Source organism: Esox lucius, chromosome 3, assembly GCF_011004845.1.
Source record: "Esox lucius isolate fEsoLuc1 chromosome 3, fEsoLuc1.pri, whole genome shotgun sequence".
NCBI lineage: Eukaryota > Metazoa > Chordata > Actinopteri > Esociformes > Esocidae > Esox > Esox lucius.
In genome coordinates this window covers 14,118,982-14,141,238 of record NC_047571.1, presented here as the reverse complement: position 1 = coordinate 14,141,238, position 22,257 = coordinate 14,118,982, and the positions used below count along the sequence as shown (strand labels likewise).

Sequence of the window (22,257 nt, the reverse complement as noted above, 5' to 3'; positions counted from 1 at the left end):
AGTTTTCTTGACGGTTTGAATTAATGTTGTGTATTTGGATTAGAATGCTGCAGCTTGTGCTGTCCGAGTGCCTGACAACCTGCCCCCTCGACCCCATTTCCAATCCACCTTCTTCGGGCCATCTCTGTAGATTTCCCATTCTTTCCTTTCCTCAGCAACTCCTCCCTGACCATTGTGTCCATCCTCTGACCAGAGTCACTCCCCTTCAACAAAAAAACATTCATGTGCTCTGACAACAAACTGCAGATTTGCTGACTTTCTTTTTGTGTCTTCTTTACAAAATATTTTTTGTGTTGTGGCTGAGCAAGACTCTGTTCTGAAAGGTTCAACAAATCTCCTCAACCCCAACCAGTCAGACTTCATGATTGGTCACTAAACAAAAAGCGCTCTCCTAAGTGTCACAGAAGCTTTTTGCACTGCCCAACCTAACTAAATGTTTTCTGTTTTTCACTACTGTTTGTGACAGTTCCTCCACCACCCCCTCTTTGAGCTGAGCTCCTCAGGCTTTGCGCAATGTTGTAAACTTTAAAACCTGTGACAGATATACATGTGTGACAAATTGAAAGGAAGAACCTGAATGAATGTGTGGAGTGGAGGAACATGACAATGCAGATGCTTCCATACAGGTGTACTGATACAATTAACATCCTATCATGTTCTGTGGAATGTGTAAAAATGCTGAGCAGGCCCAGTTCATCTTGATTTGGGATCAAGATGGCAGGAGCAAACACACCAAATGAGCGAATATTTGGAGGAGTGGTGTTCCATTCAACCAGTGGAATTCCAGAGTCTCGCAGAATCCATGCTGTGGTGGATTGAAGCTGTTCTGGTGGCTCGTTGTGGCCCAATACTTTACTGATGTTGGTTTGTTGGTTTTTCCTTTAATTTTTCATCCGTTTCTAAAGATGGTATGTACCACAATTGACTGAGGTTTGCCAATGCTGTGTGTCTGCTGTGATAGAATATTTGCTTTTCATGTAGATGATCGTTATTTAATGAAGTTCTGTCGCATTGCTTTGGCGGGGGAGAGCAATGTAACCAGATGAGGCTGCCCTCACACTAGTTTGATCCTGCTCTCCTTGATTGAGAGAGTTGCATACATGAGAGACAGTAATTTAAGAACTTAGACAAATGGTAGGTATTTGTTGTAATTCCCCTTTAAGGGACAGATTTACAGACATTTCTACAAATTGGTTTATTTTGAAAAAATTTATTTTCACCAAACCAATTTTGAATACATTTTGGGTGTTTTTAAAAGGGCCTTAAGGCTATTTCAATTGGGACTTCTGGGTTGGTGTTGGTGAAACGCTTCTTTAGTGGTTAGGGGATCTGACTAGTGTCCCAAAGGGCAGTGGTTCTAATCCACTTACTGCTAAGATGAAACCTCTGTTGATCTGTCCCTGAGAAAGACCGTCAACCCTAATTTCTCCTCCCCATGTAACTTAATAAACTTTGGTTCTTAATCATTTTGCGTGTTTAAATGATGGTATATTAAATATCCCCCAGCCTGCTGTTTGATGGCTATAGTCCTGGGCATAATCTTCAGCAAAACAAACACTTAAGTACACAATTTCACAACAGGTAAAAGTCCAGAGGTGTTTTTTGCCATCAACAATTTACTTAATATTAAAAAACTGTAGCTAGATTCCAATATAAAAGCAGCATTCCATGACAAATTCAGCTATGTGAACAGTTCTCAAACACAAAACATTTTATTGAGTAGTGTGATTATTTTTTATTTTTTTCTCCAGCAAAACAGGTTTCAAAAGTATTGGCAATCCTTAAAAAAAATATTTAAAATAATACCAAACAAATTGGCATCTGTTATGAAATTCAATGCTTTTTAGATGGTCTCAGTCTCCAGGATCTGTATCGATGCCTTTTGCATGCATGTGAAATAAGTCTTCACATAATATTGATTGTAGGAGTGCCAATACTTAAACCTTTGTTTTGCAGAAAAGGTTGCACTACTCAATAAAATGTTTGGACTTTGAGAAAGGATTGTGTTGAAATTAAAGTATATGGCTCCCCCTTATGTTTGACCCAAAAATATGACTCCTGTTGGTGTTTATTTTTTTACATTCACTTTTACTCAATTTCATGACGGTTGCCAATACTTCTTGAGTTGACTGTATATCTCTATTTAAATCTCAAAACACACAAAGAAATGTACGTTTCTATGTACTTCTGTTGTACTTCATGGTATGACATTGTATCTTCCACAAAGACTTTAAAGGGAGGAATTTGATCATATTTCATGTTCACGTGCCCTGAATGTTCACCACTCAACAGATTTGTAAGGGGTGCTACACGCAAGCACAGCAAACACTGTGTTTCTCTCATACTTGTACTGCGTGGACATTTTGGTTCCATGATTATTTGTAGATACATGGTAAACACACACAAAGACAGATTTGAATGGATGTGTTATTAATGCTGTGTTATATATGATCTCTGTGCTCGGATTCCAAAGTATTGATGCTCCTCTCTCTTTGTCACATTCTGCTGAGTAAATTAGATATGTTTGGGAAGCTTTCATTGAAGATGTCTGTTAATGAATCCTAATCTCCCAGAAGCCATTCCCATTCCATTCACTCTCCATATCTCCTCCCTGCTCTAGTCCTATAGCGCAGCATGCAGATTGTCTTCGGTTTTGAGGGTAAATTGGTTATTCAGCCCCCGGATAGATCCAATACTCGGGGCACAAATACTGCATGAATAAACCAGCGACATTATATCACGTCAGGCTGTCCTCCTAGCTTGGGTGGATGAGACAAGGGTAGATGAGTGGGGCTATAATTTACGATGCAGATGGCAGGCAGCATAAAATATTACTTGTGCTTAATCACAACCTAACTGGGGAACTGATTGAATTGATGATTTTTTTTTCTTCCATGCAGCCTTGCCATGCTTATAGTCACACCCACTAAAGCCACATTATCAAGCATGGCCATTGTACACCGGCTCGTGGCACGCAGTAGCCCTCCTGACACACGATGCATATCAACTTCTGTTTGTGTGTGCACGTGGCCATGTCCGTGTGTGTTGGGCTTCACCATCCGTTACCCTTTTTGCGTTTCACTTTTCTGGGAAGGCACTCAGATTGACTGAGTGGTTTACAGGGGGATGGACTGGATTGACTGACTGGTTTGCGGGGGGATAGACTGGATTAACTGACTAGTTTACATGGGCTGGACTGGATTAACTGACTAGTTTACAGGGGCTGGACTGGATTAACTGACTAGTTTACAGGGGCTGGACTGGATTGACTGACTGGTTTACAGGGGGATAGACTGGACTGACTGACTGGTTTACAGGGGGATAGACTGGATTGACTGACTGGTTTACAGGGGGATAGACTGGATTAACTGATTAGTTTACAGGAGGATAGACTGGATTGACGGAGTGTGTGCATGTGAGACTGAGAGACTGACAGAGTGAGGAAAAGAGAGAGATAGGCATGTAGCGTTTGGAGCAGCGGTCTGTGCGGAGGACTTCAACCCCCCCCCCCACCTCGGCCCCTCTTTCCCTCCCCTTGTCGTATCAACGCTGGTGTGCATGTGTGTTTGTGCGCGTGCGTGCGCATGTGTGTGTGCGCATGCGTGTGTGTGTGTGATTGATTCCACATGCGAGAGGGAGAGTCATTCTGGCCATCCTGCAGGACCTTCCGAATCACACTCTCCCCTCCCCAAAGTGGACTTGTGAAACGCGTCTGCATTCGTGCCAACTTCAGAGGAGATGGTGTGACTGGGGCGGTGGAACCCGGCGTCGTATTGTCAGCCGTGTGGGAGAGTGAGTGAGTGAGACTCTGTGAGACTGAAAGACACATCACTCCACAGTCACCATGTCTGTCCTCATAGCCACTGGCCAGCTGAAGATAGACACAACCTGCTCCTCCAGAAAGGTAAGCATGGCCTTGTTAGTATGCATGCTGTGGTGGCTTGGGTCTTTCTGTCTGTCAGAGATTCACTGTCCGATGTGTATCTGGTAGCGCAACGGGACAAACGGACAGACCGTGTTCCCAAATCTGATGCCTGTGATTGGCTTGTCCTGCAGTTTCATTTTGTGTGTATGATTTCTGATTTGTTTTGGATGGCACAGGTATAGTCTGTGTGACGATCTAGATCCCATTATGAAGAATCTGACATTGAGCATGAAACTTTTCCCTAATGTCGATATTTTGTTGCCCATGCTCTAGTTTAATGAACAGTATCTGAAAACATGTAGAAATGATGTCTGTTGGAGAGACATATTGTGAGATTTTGTACAAGATGGTTACTGTAGATTATGTATCAAATCCAATCAAGTTTTGTGTATAGAGTTTGTTCTGGGATCAGCTAATGGTGAGAAGATTTTCTCTGGATGAAAGGAGAGAACTCTGCACTATGAATTTACATACATTTTAGACATGTAGCTGTGCAACCAAAGATAGTGTTGAATTTCATCTATGTCTTATTTGATATGTTGTCCCTGGCGTTGCCTTCATGTTGGTGATGTATATATCATATTCTGTGCAGTTCCTGGATGAATTGGCAGTGCATCACTCAGCCTGACTGAATTACCTAAGTATCCAGGCTGTCAAAGTTAAACGCATTAAATTCTGGTTAGCCCGTGACATGTTTATCAGCATTTTTTTTCCCCAGCTTTTTTTTTTTACGTGGCTAATAGCATATCCTGTTTTTTACCACTAGGGACTTCAAGGGAGGAGAAAACTGAACAGCCACAGACAGTCAGTAGTTGCATCTAGCCGAAATCAGTCAAAAGTTATGCCCAATGATATCAGAGCTAGTTTTTTCTTTCTGTTGCAAATTTGTGTATATTCTGTAATGTTCAACCATGTTGCAGTCCGCTTTACGATTGTGGTGAATACAAATGTTTTGCTTTGCTAAAATTTTTTGTAATGTTATAACCGGGTAGATTTTGTTCTGAAATGGATCCTAAATGGGACCCAAAGAGGTGCTGTCTGTAACCAAAAAGGTTCTACCTAGGAATAAATGTTTTCTATGGGGACTGCCATATAGCCCTTTTAAATTGTGTGGCACAGGAAGAATGTAAAAATTTGATACATACTTAGTGAGATTTGTGTTCAGGGTAGATAGCATATAGAAGAGGTGTGTGTGTGTGTGTGTGTGTGTGTGTTACAGAGGAAGATTATTATAATCTGATATTTATACCAGTATTGCTAATTTGGTCTCCATTCCTTACATTAAAGCATGGATTGCATGCCTTTAACTCTGTACTATTGTACTAAAATATCAATGACACAAACAACAAGGAAAAACGCGTCACACCTGCTTTTACTTAAACCACTTTTTCTTTTTGTTTTAAAACCCCTTAAGACTAGCCAAACATGTTAAACCTTCTGTTTGTTTGAGTGCAGAACAACTGGGCAAGTGCTGTTCTACACTCTGGAAATGTAGTGGAGAGCTAGTGATCCTAAATATTGAAAATAAGTCACTTCCCAGCAATCCAAAATCTATTCTGGGAAAATTCCCTAACACATTTGTTGCGTTCCAGAAATGTAAGTAGTGCATTATGTTATTACAAGTTAAACCTGCTATTCCTATAGAGGGAATCCTCTAATTGCTATTAAAATAATGACTTGCGTGGCTCCTTAACGAACACACTTCATATCCTGTGTCAACACTGTGAGGTTAAGGTGATGATAGTGGTTTCCCGGCCTCTCAAGTGATATCAGCACAAACCGTCTAACAAGTTTACGCGTGGTCTCTTCTTCATGCTCGTCATGATCTGTTGTCACACTGCAGTCAGACCTAGTAATTGCGGTGTAAGGCCTGTCCGCATCCCCCTGGATTAAAACCACATTTCCCCAGGCTCGTATGCCATTTTAATTTGGACTCAATTTGGCTTCCCTTTTCTTGGAATGTACTGGGTGGTTAAGTCATTTGGAATGCACGATTTGTTTATATGGCAGCTATTCCAAGACTGGTGTCAACCATTCAGAGAGCAGCTTGATTATGCATTTTTCCATTAACACTTGTGCACAAACTGTATACAACAAGACATATTTGTTTACTGCCAAGCTATTACGGACATGAACTGTGGAAGCATCCTCTGGGGTGGACGGTCTCACCTGCAATAATGTACCACATATTGGTCTCTTTATGATGTTACTTGTCAGTTGGTTGTAAATACATGTATAACAATGGAATTAGCATTGCATTAAGTAACTGGACCATTCCCAGTAATCTGTGGAGAGAGTTGCTATATAAGCTGACCTTCTTTGCATTGGAATTGCTTTCACCAAGAGGACTGAAATTAGCCATGTGTTGTAATGGGGTGTTAAAGGTAAATTGAATGATAAGGAATGTATTTCACTTCCAGAAACCTATCAGGTTTGGCCTTCAGTGAGGTATAATGAAATGTTGATACACAGTGGGAAAGGCATATGTTTCCAGTCTGCAAGCAAGCCACAGTTCTGATCTCTAATAGACTTCAATAGATGGGGAAACACAGAATCCATTACTAACCTGTCGCAACTCTGAGGTCTTTGCAGTCCAAGACATTTCATAATCTATACATTTTTCGTAAACATTTGGTGAATGTTTTTTTTAACTCTGTGTTCTGAGGCTTGTCAACTGATTTTGAAAGGTGTTGTGTGCCGTGGCAGTAAACCCATTTGATTATCGTTGTTCATTGAGGTTTTCTGTTGTAGATATGTGTGAATGAATGAATAGAACAACCAGGTGTAGCTGCTTTAGGGATGTATTGAAGGAGGCATTGTTTCAAGCCTCACCATTTCTAACGCAACAGGGTTGTGTTAAAAGGAAACTTTATGACTAGCATGGCAACAGGGGAAATTATCACGGCCCTACCCAAGCCAGAGTTAATGAGCCCAAAATGTGATTTTAACCAATACAATCATATTACATGCGTTTAGAGACAGTTTTCTTTTCTTAATTGTCTTACTAAATGGGTCTAACCGGAATTCAAGTTTTCGAAACAGTTAACATGCAGGCCAAAACTGAAACACTGTTGGCCAACATTACACATTTACATACATGACATTTACGTACGTGTATACATGACACAGAATCAGCTAATTACATCAAAACATCTCATCATCAGTCATGACACAATGGCTCAATGAATGCTAACTACAACTGTGAATATACCCATTACGTGGTTAATCCTCTTTCCTATGTCTGTGCCATTTGTTGATTCAAAATGTACAGTATGTACCATATAAGGCAAGCATATTATCAAGGTATGGACTGTATGCTTTTTCCGTAAAAAAATAATAATAATCTGGACATATGCAGAAAAAAATTCACATTAGAGCATGAATATCCAGAAAGGCTTTATTTGACCTTTTCCCATTTTATGCTTTACAATCTCAATAAAGCTGTATAAAAAGAGAATAAAACTAAAATACACAAAGTTAAAAACAAAGCAATGTCAAACAATTTCACAAACAGTAATACTGAAATACAGTGATATTTCATTGTAACTTACCTATTGTCATTCCTAAATATTCCCTTTTCGTAGAGAGTTGTTCACAGCTTTGCAAAGAAATGCTTCGCATTTTGTTTGAAAGCAATGAGAAATTACTAACGGTTTAGCGAAACAATTATACTGCTGTACTCATTAGATTATAATGGAGACTGCAAAAACTTACCAATCAAGAAAAACTGTTATATCCTTCTGCAGATGGCAAATGAAGGGAGGAAATCCTCTGTCAAACTCTGTCAATTTGGGTATGTATGTTTCAGTTTATGTATTCAAACTGATCTTAGCTCTCCAAGCTACATTTAGCTACATTTTCTTGGATGGCCCTTATGTTAAAACTGATGTTGGATCTTAATTTGAGCCAGTTTGCTACAGGAAAGGCATAGACAACAGCGGCAGGATACTATGAGAGTTCGGGTTTTTCCTTAGACAAACCAGTAGCAACGGTCATCTGGGTTTCCCCAAGCTACCAGGCATGCAGGCACTTGGCAACAAGGCTCTGACACGAGTTAAGGGCGATTACAAGACATCCCTCTGAAAGGGCAGGTGTAGGTGGCAAGTGAGCAGAACCTCTCACCCAGAGATATCCAGAAACAGGCCTAGGAAATAAAGGCATTATGAACGAGACAGAGAAACAAATGATGACAGGCAAGCAGAACAAGCCCTGGAAAAGGAGATATGGGCTTCGAGAGCTGAATTTCAAGTATGTTCAATCTTCAACTGAAAAGAAAGGTCTATCTCAATTCAACCCCTTGTCAATGTGGGTTTTAGAGAGCAGGCACCTTGGATGAATAATACATTGAATAGTCTAGAAGAAATTACGGTTTTATCAACCAAATAATTTTTGCTATGACATTTATTAACGCGTAGGGTAAGTTGACCCTTGCTAACCAATAATACTTTTGTTCTAGGCCCCTGATTTTGGAATGGAAACTCTGAAGCTTTGATATTAATGTAACAGATACATTTATAGTGAGGAAAGGATGATACATAAAAAATGAACACAATAAATCTGTCTCCTGTGGGAAATGATATGAAAATGATTTTTTTTTAATTGAAAGCGACTCACTATTCTGTTTGTACTGTAGAATGTTTCCAACTGTGATTTCTAACAAGACAACAGTAAATGTCATCTTATACAAATGAGGCACCTCCCCCTATGGCCTTCAGTTTCACTTTGTTATTGCTGCATCTTTATGACAACATGAATCATTCACAGAGGTCTAGTCAAAATCTGGCCCAGGATGTCTGATATATTGCATGGAGTTAATGAGACCCATTTCCCTGAGCATGTGTGCCAAGCTGGTCCAACTTTAATCATGTGCTCTTATTGTATGGTTGCAGTGTTTGAAACCTGTACCTGTTTTTATTACAATACCAGTATGTTTGACTGATTCATATGCATTTATTTGCAATATCACAGGCATTGAGGTAATAATCACAGATGTATGTTTGTCCTTAAATGTAGGATATTGTTAGTTATGTTAGTGGAGATTGAAATGAGTTTTTCACAAGATTTCACAAGTGTACTTGAGACGTGTTCCTTTGGAGGAGTGCAACCTGTTTACCAATTATTGTAACATTCAGTCAAATGGGGTTAGGGGTGGAAACTTGCTAGGTTTGTATTTTCAATCGCTTGTTATAGCACCACCATCCGGCCAATCAGTGTCATTTTGCTGATCAGGAACACTTGTTTTGGATGAGTAATTCTTCCATGAATCACTCATATCTGAAACTTTCGAACCATGGATTGATGAATATGTTAACTAAATCCCTGTCTATTTGTCAATTTTCCTTCAAAATTGTAGACTACGTGTGTGTGCAGCAGATGATATATTCATCAGAATCCACCCTAGCATAAGGAGCTCTGTTACAGTACCTGTCCCCACTGACCCATGCACACCAATACCTGAAGGAGTTAGCAGCCAAGGCCCTACCAAGTTGTCATTAAATCTTATTTAGTTACATTGATGACTGCTGAAATATTTTAACTAAGAAAAGGTATGGTGTTGAAGACTAGCACGTTTTGTTCTGCCTTTCAGTTACACTATTTTGCTGCACAAGGCAGACGTTTTGCAATGTCCTTGGTCCTGAAATTGCACACCGCTTTCACAGAGAATGTCTGATTCATTGTTTCTCAAACCTTTCCTGGGGTATCCCAGCTGTCTCACAATATTGTTGTAAGCTTGATCTAGCTCACCTGAATCAAGCAGACAATAATGATAATTGGTTCCCAAGTGGATTCGGGTGTGCTACCTCTGGGATACATAGAATACAGGTATCCCGGGAGAACCATTGGCCTAGTTAAAAGGATTCAAGAGAAATATGTTGCATTTGATGGTTCACGATTGTGTTAAGAATGGAGTCAAGGCTTTCCTGAGTTTGTTTGTTTGTTTGTTTGTTTGTTTGTTTTTAAATCAGCTCTAATGAGTTGATAAAAAATAATGTTGGAGTACAGATTTTCGTATCTGAAGACAAGGTTCCCAAATCTGCCTTAAAAGGATTGGTAAACTATAAGCTGTTATGGGCTAAATGTTAATTCCTCTTCGAAATAAAATTGCCGCCCCGCATTATACCACAGAGTGGAGCTCGAGTTCCGTCTGAAAACAGTTGTAGAGAATGGAACGACAATGAAAGAAGCAAATACACAAATGACATGACTGATTGTATTAACAAATAGTACATCACTCGCCATTTGACTGACATTAATGCAATATTGGATACAGGAAACCTACTCAACTCGTCCGTAATGGGTTTTATGTGCAACCTGTAGTCTGCTTTGTCTGGTGGAAATAGTAGAAGATGCACAGTCCGATTCTGGTCACTTCTCATGCAGAACGCGTCCACGATAGCGCCACGGGTAATGCATCCTTCACACATATACGCACTAGACGCACACGCGCGCACACACACACACACACACACACACACACACACACAAACACACAAAGCCTGTCTGTATAGACACCGTAGAGCTGTCAAACAGCTATCATACTTTCGGTTTTTTGATTGGGTACAGTTTTATGAGTCTTGAATTTCAGTTTGGATGAGCTCCCTCACAGAGACTGTCTACTGTCTGACTGTGAGGAGGAAGATCAACGAACCGTTAGGGGAAACAACGTGCTCTGAATACAGACACCTTGCCTATTGACACCTACAGTAGCCTATTTATTGCTCACCGAATCGTTAAGATATAGTGAAGAGTTAATCTATCAGGTGACTTGGTGATAATATTTGTTTGTCATTGAACCTGGAAAACATTTTCTGTTTTAACACGTTATTTTTTATTCACCTGTTTTCGTTGGAATCATCGCTTTATTCCAGAGGGAGAAATTGGTTATCCGCCATCGGCTTTCCAAAGCGCACAGAAAAGCAGTAGCGGATCCACAAACAATCAAGTCCCCGCTGACAAGAGCTATCGCTTTGACATGCGTTAGTGCGTTTATCTGGACTGGACTTATGGCTTCGCTATATCAGAGATTCACCGGTAAGATTAATACGAATAATTCTTTCCCGCACCCACCGGAGGCCAGCCACCTACTCGGTGGACAAGTCGCGGACGAGGAGAACAACACAGGGAAGACCCCGCACCCCATAGCCGACGGCAGACCCCACTATGTACCCTACCGAAAGAAAATTGCCAGCGAGGACGAGCATGTAAGACCTTGCTCTAAACGTCTCTAAACTATTGTTGTATTGATCTTTTCTGGTTTTAACTCAATCCCTTGATGTGTTCATGTTGACAAGTTACACCTGCAAGCTTCTGCCAATATCTTCCCTTCTGCAGTTTCACCACACTATGATGTTGCTGCAATTTTGTGTTTAATTCGGAAGCCAGGTGTGCTAGTTATTTTCCAGTCTCATCGTTTTGCAACTTATACTTCTGAAAATCAGTGCATGAGATGCTCACCAAGGGTGTGCTTTATTGAAGAAACTTTTTGTATGTGGATGATTGGCGTGTATTGTGTGAATAGGCTGAGTCACTCTGTTCTGAGGCTTGCTGAGGACAACTGGTAAAGTAGTCCATGTAATTGCATTCAAATATTATCTACTACTATACAGCTCTCTTGTCTGCTTAGTAATTAAAATTCAACTTTCACTTTCTAGATTAGAGACAAATTAAAACCCCAGTATAATTAATTTTAGTGATGTGTCTTTTTTTTAAGTTTGCAAGCTTTAATGGGCTGTGGTTTGGCAATTACTTCCGCTTATGTTCCAGGTAACCTGAAACAGAGTTTGTAATCAATAAAATAGAGTTTTACTTATTTTAAAGAGGTTAGTCTTTTGATGCTCAGAAGCTCAGCATAACTTATCTTAAGTTATTGAGCTTGACCTTTGACCTTTCTGTTAGAAACAAAGGCTGGACTCCTTTCACAAAGAAGACAGCCACTAAGCACTCACCCTATCCATTTTCCCTCAGGGGGATCCCTATCTAGACCGGATGCAGTTTCGATTGCCATGTTAAGTGCTGGTCTGATTTACAAAAGCTGCCTCCTCTGCCTTTGATTTTGCTTGAGGGCATGAGTCAATAACATCATTCTTTTGGTTGATATCACCCACAATTCAGTCCAAACTGTGGTGACGTGTTTAACTCCAGTGGCCGCAAAGTGATTAGATTTTTGTATGAAACTCAAATGTCATTAATCAGCCTCCTCGGCAGTTGTTGCAGGGTGTTGTTGAACTCCATAACGAGTTAGCTAACTCCGATTTGCACTCCCTTTTTTGAGCTCAGATGTGACAATTTAAAACTTAACTGAAGGGCTGAGAGTGTAGGATTTAGGGGCTGTCTAGTTTGCAATTGGTGTCAAGGGAAAGTCTGTCTGGTTCGAATTTAGTCATGATTATCACAAGGAGATACTGTATGTTCTCAATGTGATGTTCAGAGGTTAAGGGACAGTGATTTGGTTACGTTTGCTGTATGTCATAAATGTCATAGATTGATTGTGCTACAGGAATGAGCAGCTGGGTGGGTCAACTGCGGGAGAACAACGCATAAAAGTGGACTTTCTCAGCTAGTTTAAAATATTGATGTAATTAATGTAATTGCTGTACCAGATTTATCCAGCACATAAAAGGTGTAATGTTATAGTCAAATCACATTTGGTTGGTTTCGTTTGGAGGTGTACAACCTATAACTAGTGCAATCTGTGTTGTAATATTATGTGTTGTGGAAGACACCGTTAAACTTTCTTAAGATTAATGCTGTAAGTAGCCTTATGAACCATAGAAAATCTTTCTTCATTGCCACTTTTGCAATGAGGCTTGCACTGTTCCTTAATAGAATGCTGTCCATGGTGCTAATATCTCACTGAGCATGATGCTTTTGTGCATAACCCTTCTACAACAGACAGAACACGGTTTGTTTTTGATTTTCTGTTGAATCTGTAAATCAGTGTTGCTCAAAGTCCTTTGAAGGAAATGTGCTGAAATGTTGAATGACAATAAACAGTAGTTTGATTCAGGTGTGAAGAATCTCTGGCTGCTTTTAAGAACTGATAGCATATAGTGACTCTTGAGGTTAAGCGGCCTCAGGAATTCAGCTGAATGCCAGTGTCTTAATGTTTCTAGGTTGTCGTTGCGCTTCTTTCAGGGTGTCCGTCTCTTTATTTTCTGTGGAGATAGTGACAGCGACAAGGTATAGATGCTGTCAGCACAAGGAGGACGTCTCTGCATTATTTATGAGGGTTATGACAATCGGGTGATAAAGAGAGGAAAGATGAACACTTCTGTCACTGATACTGTTGGCACTGAACTCAACATGAGGTGTGAATCCTGCTGTGTAATGACATTATGGGAGGCTGATATTTCACGTGATGTACAGTAGTTAATATAACTAACTGTAGTTAAGTACAGTGTACTATACTACTGTGTATTGTATAGGTAGTATAATGTATAGTTTATAGTATTGCTAATATACTCTATAGATTATCGAGTATAGGGTATATTATAGCTAGTATGGTGTATAGTTTATCTGGAATAGTGTATATTATAGCTAATATACTATAACTTATAGTGTATTGTATAGCTAGTGTAGTATAGCTATTATAATGTAAGGTTTCTAGTATAGCTAATATACTCTATATCTAGTTTTGTGTATATTATAGCTACTAGAGCGTATACTTTATCTGGTATAGTATATATTGTATATTATAGCTAATATAGTGTATAGTATAACTTGTGTATTGTGTAGCTAGTATAGTATTGCTAGTATAATAGATTGTATAGTGCAGCTAATACAATGTACAGTGTAGCTATTATGGAGTATAGTTTATCTTCTGTAGTGTATAATATACTGTAGCTAATACAGTGTATATCATATCTAGTATAGTGTATAATATCTACTGTAGTATGGTGTTTTGTTGTTATTTAATTGGCTCTAACATGTTTATGATACTGTATGTTTATATGTTTTTATTTGACTGAAAATAAAAAGGCCCCCATGTCACATGCTCAAGGCCTGAAAAACACCCATGTTGGATGGAGACATTGTTTAATAAAGGTGGTAATTAGGAGCTTACAGTGTGGCGGCCTGTCTGTTGTTGCCCATCACCTGCTCTTTTCAAGCGTGCGCGTATGTCCAGAAACCTTTCTGTTTGTCACATTGCTGTTTGGAGATGAAAATCTTCCTTGCATACAGCAAAAAATAAAACATGAAACATTTCTCATTCATGTGGCGAATTGAATTTCCCATTTTCGGATTGGCATCGGTGTAATGTAGGCTAATCATTACTGGCATCCTCAGCACTGTAATGCTCTCCATGTAGTTCATCTATGCCAGGAACAGAAGTACTCTAGTATCAAGGAGGTACCAAGGGGGTTTCAGCCAAAGTCCTTTCCCTTTCTCATTACCCTCTACTAATGGCAGCCAAGGGCTGAAATCCAATAAAGTGACCTTAATGAATCATCGCGAAGGGTCTGCAACCTGAAAGAGGGATGACATTTAAAGGATAGTGACCTGTGGAGCGTTCTTTGTAAGCCAGAGCAATATGGGCTTTTCCTCGATGCCCAGCCATCTAGCAGAGAAGGACTTCAAAGACCTTTTGATAAGTCACTCCATCCCCTGACAACCAAAAGGGATACACAAGAGGGTGCCGTGCAGAGAGTAGTAGATTGATTGACGCATGTGTACTTATCCTTCATAGAATTGTTTTAATAAACAATGTTATCACTGTGCTTTGAGGAAATGCGGTGTGATTGTTTTAGCGCTTTTTAGTGATGTACAGTTTAACTGTCAGTAAGGCCAATTCATGAGGCCAATTTCTGTGCTCTTTTCAAAATAATTAATTGAAGCTCAGAAAGTACACATGGCAATTATCACGGTTACTACTGTTCTGTACTGACATCTCAATCTTCAATCTAACAACTATAATGGGTAAGTCATCACAACAGAATCACGGGATCATTTCCTGAAAGTCTGACTTGACACGCTTTGCTTGATTTGCTTTCCTCCCTGTATTCCTCACATTTCACTATAAAAGCAGAACATATTGCAGAAAGGTGAGACCCGATTTTTATAGGTGCACAGCCATTTTAATTTCAACCTATTATCAAAAGACTTTTTCTCTGTCTCTCTCCTTTGCACGTTGAGTCACTGAAAAAAGAATGATTCTTCTCTTCCTCAAGGGAGTCTGCTGTGTTAGAGCTGGTGAAGAAAAGCATGGATAGTCAGCTACTTTGTCTCTTGGGACCAACGTGTCCGTTTATTCTCTCTCTCGTTTAAACGAGTGGTGGTTTTATGCTTATTTCAGTAAAAAACAACAACACACAACTTCAGGACTCAGGATAGGTGAATTAATGTGCACTTCATTTAAGGAATATCTAACATGGTACACTAATAGGTTTTATAATGAACTCTTCAATGATTTGAGGCTATCTGGAAAGCCTGTCATTCACCCAGGACGGGCATTTCAATAAAATGGCTGCCATTCTGATTTTCCAGGCTGAAACGTTCCAGACATTACAATAGGACTTAGTAATGTAATCCAACCAGTAGGTGACATAAATCACTCTGATAAAGACTTCTTAAGTCTTATATAATCAGATAATAATGTCTTCTTAAACACTTCATAGTCCGCTAAGGAAGTATTCTTAAGGCCTTCATAGTCTTATAAAGTATGCTTAATACCGTTTCAGGGATCTAATTGAGCTCATCTTGTCCATAGTCCAGTGGTTTTATAAAGAATGTTAAACTGTCAGACAGCTCGGGTGTGTCTAAAGCAATATTTCTAGCTATAGTGTCATCACAAATTTGACCCACTATCTGAATAGGGACAAACTCCATCGAAAGGCAGGGACCCATTGACATTTTTAATAGGTTAAAATAAATAACATAAATGATAAGTTGGACAATGGATGGAGATACTTTTAACTTTAGAAAATCCATCAGATCAAAATGTTGTACAGGCAGCGACAAATGAATGGATTTAGTGTGTTTTGGTGGGATTTCAATGTATTTAATGAATTGTGTAGATACACCTAGCCATTCACAGAAGTATGTTGTTCTTACAGACAGTGAATCGTGTGTCCATGCTGCTGTGTGCAACAGGCATCAAGCCTTTAAGGTTCGATAGACGTGGCCATTCCAGTATCACCGAAATGGCAGACCTCCTGGCCTTCACAACCCCAAAGTATCTAGGGTTTATACAGAATGGTCTGACCAACAAAAAACATCCAGTCAGTCGCTGTCGTGTGAGCATAAACAAGTAGTTGGCAAGGGGTCAAGTGTTAATGGGGCAAATTAACAGGCAGCCCTAAGCAGGAATGACATCACAGCAGAGCAGGAATATGCAGAACGGCATCTCAAAATGCACAACTAGTCAGTCTGTCACACCAGGTTTCACTCCTATCAGTTACAGTAGAAACCAGAGGAAGCTGCTCCAATGGGCAGGTGATCGACACCAATGGAAAGCAGTTGCCTGGTCTTAACAAATCCCAAGTCACTGATCTTCCACATGGAAATACATTCTAGCCTGTAAAGCTTTGTCATAAATCCTTTTTCTGCTCAATATAGCTGAATGTACTGCAGTGCCTTATTATGGGACATGTTCAGAGTGTTCCTGTTACGTCTTGTTTTCAATCCCATCGTTGCAATCAGAACACCAGTATATCTGTAATTATTAACTATTGGAACCATGAAGAACATGTCTTGTATGATCGCTATGTTGGAAATGTCCACCTGGGAGATAACAGGACTATAATGAAAATGACCTCAATAAGGCCCCCATGAATGCCTTAAGAGTAATTAATTACTAGAATTATTGTCTACATTATGTGTGCTTGTGCTTAGGGGTAAATAACATTTTATAGCATTTTTACGATTTCACCCTTTTTCCTTCTAACTAGATTTCCAAAAGGTAGCAATTTCATTTATAATCATACCCTGGTTGGCTTTCAGAACTGCATAACATCTTTCATGTTTCAATGTTTCTCCGTACTGTATGAATGCAAGCAATCTCATATTTCTATCAACAAGTGTTTGATTAGAGGTCTTTTTGGATAGTAGAGTGTAATGCTGGCTAGGCCAGGTTTTTGGGAGATGTAGAACATTCCCACAGTGACCCTGTATGAGAAAAACAACAAGAGAATGTATGTATTCACTACTGTATAGGAGCATCCACTTAAAGACAAAAATAACCAAGTGTCTTGATCGCTGGACAAAAGCTATTTTTCTCAAAGAACGTTCAACTGTGCTGTTGTTCTCAAAACATTGCATGAGACTGACTCTTACAGATTCGGTTTAGAAACCAAACATCCATTACACAAAGAAAATAATAGATGAAGTCCTGTCCAGTGAATTATTATGAAACAGAGACCCTGTTTTACAGCTTTCTGTTATCCTGTCATGTCAGATTGGCTGCTGCTGAGTCAGCCTGGGAGTTCAGAGGGTGTGATAACATCATTCACCATGTCATTGAGATGGATACGGACAAGTTCCGGTTGGTGGACCAGGATGATGGCGTCATCAAAGTCCATCCGTCTGTTAGTCAGAGTTTAGACTGCACTCTTACTGCTCTGTTTTGAGGACTCTCCTGCCTGTCCATCCAGGCGTACAGTTTGGTCTGGATGGTTGCTACTTTAAGCACCCATTTTAGATGTGTACAGTCAGCTCTGTGCCTGGCCCAGATCCCAGTCATCACTGTGTGTTGGGGGGGGGGGTAGTTTGGAATATCTTCGGGGTCTGCGGGCTCAGCTAAACGGAATGGGGCTAAGTTTCACTTGAACAAATGAAATTTGCCAAAGGAAGCACTTTACTGTTCTCGGAGTGGCTTGAGTCTGATTTGCGGGGAGCTAAGACAGAGCTCATAGGCGCAGATAATAATATATATATAATAATGCTGTATATGAAAAATGATCAGTGGGATCTGAATGGCGCAGCGGTAAAGTCACTTTCTCATAGTTAGCTGCCAAAACAGAACAAATCTAAATAAAGTACATAATCGTCTTTTATCAATCTGGAATAAGTAATGTGGATATTATGTTAGGAACAAAGTACCGTGATGCTGGATGTGCCTCTCCCTTCCATAAACCAAACCACTACAGTGACAAATGTTCAGGGCTGTTCTAGCTTTGTTTCCCTTGATGCATATTCCAGTTATAATAGCCATGGCAATGCAATTACCAATATCCTGCTACAGTATTATGCCCTTGGTTATGGCTGTGTCATAAAGGCACCTAGACACACTCTGGCTGCTACGTCTCAGTGCTGGTTGGTTAGTATGGTCAGAAGCTCAAAATATTTATCTGGTATATCCATACATTCAGAATACGCTTTATTTGTTACTGTAGCAGCAGTACTTGTTTACAACAGACGTTACTGTAGCAGCGGTACTTGTTAACAACAGACGTTACTGTAGCAAAAACCTCATTTTCCTAACCTGATCCAAGAGTTTTGACCTACAAAAAAAGTCCCTTCTGAAACTGCTAACAAGGACCTCTCCTCACCACCAGGAAAGCATCTCCCTCAGTGTAAACCTCCTGCTTCGCGTTGCCATGGTTTCAAAGGTGGAGAGGGTGAGGCATAATCTCTACACACACGTTGTTGCTTCCTGGCTGCTATTCGATTGCCATCTGGAGATGTCGCAGCAGGCAGAAATAAGCAACGACACACAGCCCTACCCAAGGCACGCCACTTACTCAAACCGTGATGGTTGACATCGCATTCGTCATGGTGTACAGGATTTCTGCCTACAATAGCAGTTGGCTTTCTTCTCTTTTGACAAATAGGTCTAGATGAAAGCCTAACACCGGCATATTCTGCTTCTGTTCTCTCTGGAGGCTGTGTATGAATACAATGCCTCTTCACGTGTCCTAGTCCTAACAGCTCTGTTACCCCGGACAACCTCTGTCTGTTCACTGGGCATCTATCAACCTGTCCTCTTGCTCCGCCCCCTGGGGCCCTTCTTCTCAACAGACTATCCATCCCCCCTACCACATAATCACAGTCTGTCTGTCGGTCTGTCATCTGACATAACCCTCCCTGGGCCTATGTCCACGGCGTACCAGCCTGGTTCCTTGTACTTCAGCCTGGTCCCCCCATGCTTCAGCCTGGTCCCCACATTTGTTTTATTCTCATGACATTAAGCACAGCACAAATACTGGTACAATACAAGCCCACCAGACTCACTGGGCAATAACTGCCAGTTGAGGAGAGCACTAGTAACTGATAGGTGTTATTGTGTGTTGAGGTTATTTCTCCAACAGCTTTTTAATAGGTAACCTGTTTGCAAATTTAGTCACCATTATTTTAGTGTGTACTGTAGATTACCTCTGTAGCAACATCTTAGAAGTGACCAAATTCATTTAAATATTTTTTGTCTGCCCAATTTTCAGGTGTTCTTACACAACATGGCCTTAGCATGGCGCTATTCTCATTTACTCAGTGGACTGTTAGCTGAAGTTTAAGTCTAAGAGTTTTACAATGAAATATTCATAGTGGTTGATAGAATATGTTCTTTTGTCAGCACTAGTCTGTTCTGCCTCTTTACCTATTCCTGTGGCAGCACCATAATCCCCCCTGAAGCACACGTTCACCTTGGCATCTGGTCCTCCCACAGGAGTCAAGTCACTCCACACACAATGTGTGTCCTGTTATCTTTGTCTGTGTCCCTGTGCCTCTCTTCTATTTTCAATAGTTTTTCTCTTTCCCTCGTTCTTCTTTCCTTCCCTCTCTGTCTGTGTCAAACAGTGTGGGACTGTCTAAAAATAATAATCATCATTTTGATTTGCATCTTTCTTCCCACTTTCTGTCCTCTTGAACCAGAATCACAGTTTGTCTGTTTCAAGAAGTTTAGACAACCTGACTGACAGTTATTTTCTTTGGGATATGTCTCCCTTGAGAGGAGTTTCACCAGTAACTGCTTAGCGGGCCAGTAATCAGGATGTCTGAAAGATAAAAGTAGGAACAAAGGCCTGAAACTACACAGGAAAAAACTACTAGGCCTGGATATTCACTGCTTAAAATGGTGTGCTTTTTGCCACTGTCTAATGAGAAGGAGATGGATGACAAACCCACAACAATATTTATATTGTAATCCTTGTTATCTAATCTAATTCCTCTCCTAATTTTAGTTGTGCTTGTCGTTCAAATGCTGATCTTATATTTCACATATCAAATGCAATGTTTGTAGTGCTGTGTACAATGCTCTGTTCAAAAGAATGAGTTATTGCTTTGAAATTAGTGATGTATGTAATTTAAACATCATTTATGAAAATTAAAACTGTGTCTCTGAGTGTTAGAATTCCTTTGTAATAAAGGAGGGAGGGAGGGAGGGAGGGAGAGAGAGGGGGGAGGGATAGAGGGGGAGAGCGGGGGAGAGAGAAGCATTGCAGGCAGCGGTTGGCTCTCCATTCAATGTAGTACATTAACTTGACCACCAGAGGCTCTCATTTTCCAGACAATATCGGCAAGCTGTTGGGGAAGGGCAGCTTAACATACTGGCAGTTCGGTTATGGTAAGGAGGCATGGAGATAAATAGGCACGGTAGCAGGTAAACTAGATAAACATGCAGAAAGCAACAAGTAGCCTTGTGGCAGACGCATATCTTAAAGCAACCCAAGACGGTGTTAGATAAGACAATCAGCTTAAAATCATCTGTCCCCAAATGTTTTGAGTGAGAGAGCTAACATGACTGTGTGTGCTCAGTGACATTTCTACTGCCTTGAGGGAGACACCGCCTGAGCCAAAACCAGCCACCTGAGCCCCTCCAAAGCATCAGTGACCGTTTCTGACTGAGCCAAGAGGAGAGTGATAATGTCACATCACAGTAGGCTTTTCTACCGTCACTCAGAGCAGACCAGACACTGACAGCTGCGTTAAAAAACCCCAGACAGATGAAAAACTAACCAGCAGACTCAGCAGGACTTGGCAGCAGACTCAGTAGGTCTTGGCAGCAGACTCAGTAGGTCTTGGCAGCAGACTCAGTAGGTCTTGGCCCTGGCAGAGAAAGGCTTGCTATACATGTTCCTAGGCTACGTGGAAACAGAGTTGGCAGAGAGAACAGGGACTTATTTCTAGTCCTGACAGTGTTTAATACCACAGCCGTTGTTTCTTCCAAGCTATCAACGAGATTTACTTCCTTGGTACATTTGCAAAGGGACATTTTACTTACATAATTAATCAGACAAATTGTCTGTGCTCAGGAAAATGACTTAAATGTGGACGAACATTGTGTTCACACATGGACCAGCAGATTCATTGCATCTTGATTGTGATTCTCTCCCTCTATACAGTATAGGGGCCTGAGTCCCAAATGGCACCATAATTCCTCTACTACATGTGTACTACATTTCACCAGGGCCAGTAGGGCACTGTTTAAACGTGCGCCCTATATAGGGAAAAGAGCCAGTTGAGCCAGTTAACAGTAGCAGTCAGCCTGCTGCAGTATCACAGTCCAAGTGGAGGCTTGGTCGCAAATAGAACCTCACTCTTTATAATTTAGTGTGCTACGTTCAACCAGGTCCATATCGGCTTATAAGAAGTAGTGCACTTAATAGGGGAGAGAGTGCCATTTGGAATGCGGAGTGAGACCTTCCAAGCAGCAGTAATCCGTTGTCACAGCGGCAGGTTCTCTTATCGACCCTGCCATGATAGGAGAACACCTCCGGGACTACATATACACTGAGGCCACGGAGTGAATACTGGCACTGAGAAGCAACAGGTTATCTGCAGCATCAAATTCAACACGCTCTTTTTCAAATACAGGGGCATAAAAATACAACACACTGTAATGCAGATATAGTTTTGATCTATTTTATTTTTGATCTATTTTATAAGGCAGATTTGCTCAACTTAATTTCAGTCTTGTTCGCAACTGTTGGAGTACTACCTTGCTACATTGATATATTCGGCATTAGCTAGGCATTTAGGTTGCATCGTCACACATTGTGTCTGCATTCAAAGCCATACAGAGAGCAAACATATTAGTTTCCATACTTAAAGTCTGTAGTTCACTGACCAATAAGCCAGGTCAATTGTGTCGTTCATCTGCACAATGGGAAGTCTACTGTCCGTCACATTGATTCTGTCTCCATCTGCCGGTAAATTCTAGAAGGTCTGGAAAGACTTTACTGTAGGTTTGCTGCTTAATTACTGTAAAATGGAATCATTAGAATGATTCCATTTTACAGAAGTTAGGTTTTTTACTGAAGAGTGGGCCTTCTCTCTCATTCTCTCTCTTATGGTGCCTGTGAGTTTTACTCACCAACATGTCTGAAGGCAGAAATACATGTTATTGGTTGACTCAATGGAATTTTAAACAGACCATTTGATCAAGGTTGACTTCAGAGTGC

The 22,257-nt window shown here is 40.5% G+C and overlaps 1 protein-coding gene across 5 annotated transcripts in view; it reads left to right on the top strand.

The window, feature by feature from the left end:
* The window catches only part of LOC105019106 (dipeptidyl aminopeptidase-like protein 6), a 101,690-nt gene that overhangs the window by 19,064 nt on the left and 60,369 nt on the right, over positions 1-22,257 (top strand). Inside the window, exons 1-2 of one of the 5 annotated variants that reach the window (XR_002196453.2) lie at positions 10,234-10,330; positions 10,795-11,127. The exons of 1 other annotated variant lie outside the window; for it this stretch is intronic. Coding sequence is in view for 3 of the 4 variants with exons in the window: in XM_020044766.2 (XP_019900325.2) it covers positions 10,301-10,330; positions 10,795-11,127 (363 nt within the window). In the remaining variant the exon portion in view is untranslated. Of the gene's footprint in view, positions 1-3,826; positions 3,905-10,233; positions 10,331-10,670; positions 10,687-10,794; positions 11,128-22,257 lie in introns of those variants that run through there. 3 more of the 5 variants (XM_020044766.2, XM_020044768.2, XM_010885036.4) reach the window with 3 other exon arrangements.